General features: G+C 50.3%; 1 protein-coding gene across 1 annotated transcript in view; it reads left to right on the plus strand.

Annotated features, from left to right (window-relative positions):
- SORCS2 (sortilin-related VPS10 domain containing receptor 2) overlaps positions 1–1,767 on the plus strand; it is a gene marked incomplete at its 5' end in the record, with an annotated part of 427,091 nt that overhangs the window by 380,498 nt on the left and 44,826 nt on the right. Inside the window, one exon of the mRNA XM_006875319.1 lies at positions 985–1,087. Coding sequence (XP_006875381.1) covers positions 985–1,087 — 103 coding nt within the window. The remainder of the gene's footprint in view (positions 1–984; positions 1,088–1,767) is intronic.

Consider the following 1,767-nt stretch of genomic DNA (forward strand, 5'->3'; position numbering starts at 1 on the left):
AACAACAACAACAGTGAGCAACTGGAGTCCTGGCTTGGCGCTGTGCGAATGCGCCACACTGAAAAGTCATTTGAACTGCAAGGTCGAAAGTTCAAGCTCACCAGAGGCTCCTTGGAAACCCTAGACAGGGTTGCTATGGGTCGGAACTGACTCAACGGCAGTTAACAACAGGAGAGCAACCCCTCAGTACCCTGTCTAGGGGGAGGTTGGGCCTGACGCCCCAGAGCCATGCTGTGTTAGTCCATTGTTAATGGTCACTGCTCCATTTCACAGAGAAGGAAACTGAGGTTCAGAGATGCTGAGCGTCTCTCCCAGCATCACACAGCATGGAGAAGCAGTTGTTGCTGTGTTAATTCTGTCTCATAACAACCCCATGTGACAAGTAGGACTGTCCCATAGGGTTTCCTAGGCTGCTGTGTTTCAGGAAGCAGGTTGCCAGGTCTTTATCCTGTGGAGCAGGTGGTGGATGTGAACCTCCGATTTTTCAGTTAGCAGTGAGCACTTACCACAAGTCCTGCTCTCTCTGTGGATACCTCGATGCCGGGCTGTAGCTCCCTGCTCCTCTGCCCCAGAACAGAGTAGGGTCTGTGGTATTAAGTCATCCTCAATACCCAGCTCCTGGGGTGACATATGAGGCCCCCAGTGCAGACTCTGAATGGACAGACTCCAGGAATGCACTCCCTGAGACTCAGGAGGAGGAGACCCTGTGGGGACTCATACCTGGGCCCACCTGAAAACTCCTCCCTTGGAGAAGCTGACTGGCTTCATCTCCAATGCAGTTGATTTGTGGGCGGGGCAGAGAATGAGCAGCATCTTCAGACTGACCCTTCCCTGCCCCCTCACTGCCCTCCACCTCCCATGTTCTGTTTCCCTACCTCCTCACCTCTCTTTGGAGTGACCTGGGCCTCCTTCCCACACAACAACCCAAGTCCTCTATTTCTGATGGACACTTTCTTCTCTGACTGCGGTTTCCTCTCCTTATAGCCGGATTGCTACCTCCACCTGCACCTGCGATGGGCAGACAATCCCTATGTGTCAGGCACTGTACACACCAAGGACACCGCCCCGGGCCTCATCATGGGTGCAGGTAAGCAGTGTTTAACTGTGGCTGCCAGGCACCATCATCACCTGAGGAAAGATCCCTTCCCAGAGCATCACCAGGAAGCTCCACCCCGATGGCAAACCCAGAGTGGACACATGGATGCAGTGACTAAAGGAAAGATGGACAGAGGCAGGATTGAAAGATGGAGGGTTGGGAGGATGGATGGGAGGAAGAATAGATGGTTGGGAGAATGGTTAGTTGGATGGATAGATAGATGGATAAATAGAAAGGTGGTGGGATGAGTGGATAGACGATAGGATGGATGAGTGGGTGGGTGGGTAAGAGGGTAGATGGATGGGAAGATGATTGGTGGATTGGGTGGATGGATGGATAAATAGATAGATGAGAGATAGCTAAGAAATAGATAGATAAATGATAGATAGATAGATAGATAGATAGATAGATAGATAGATAGATAGATAGCAGAAAGAAAGAGATGAATGATAGGTGGGTAGATGGAGAGATGGATGATGGATGGGAGGATGGTTTGTTGGTTGGATGGATAGATGAGTGGGCAAGTGGGTGGGTGAATGGGAAGATGATTGGCTGATTGGAAGGATGGGTGAATAGCTAGCTAGCTAGAGGATAGATAGATAGATAGATGATGTTATTGTCGTTGTTAGGTGGCATCAAGTTGATACTGACTCATATGCGCAGCAGAACAA

The sequence above is a fragment of the Chrysochloris asiatica genome, unplaced genomic scaffold (assembly GCF_000296735.1).
Source record: "Chrysochloris asiatica unplaced genomic scaffold, ChrAsi1.0 scaffold00319, whole genome shotgun sequence".
Classification (NCBI taxonomy): domain Eukaryota; kingdom Metazoa; phylum Chordata; class Mammalia; order Afrosoricida; family Chrysochloridae; genus Chrysochloris; species Chrysochloris asiatica.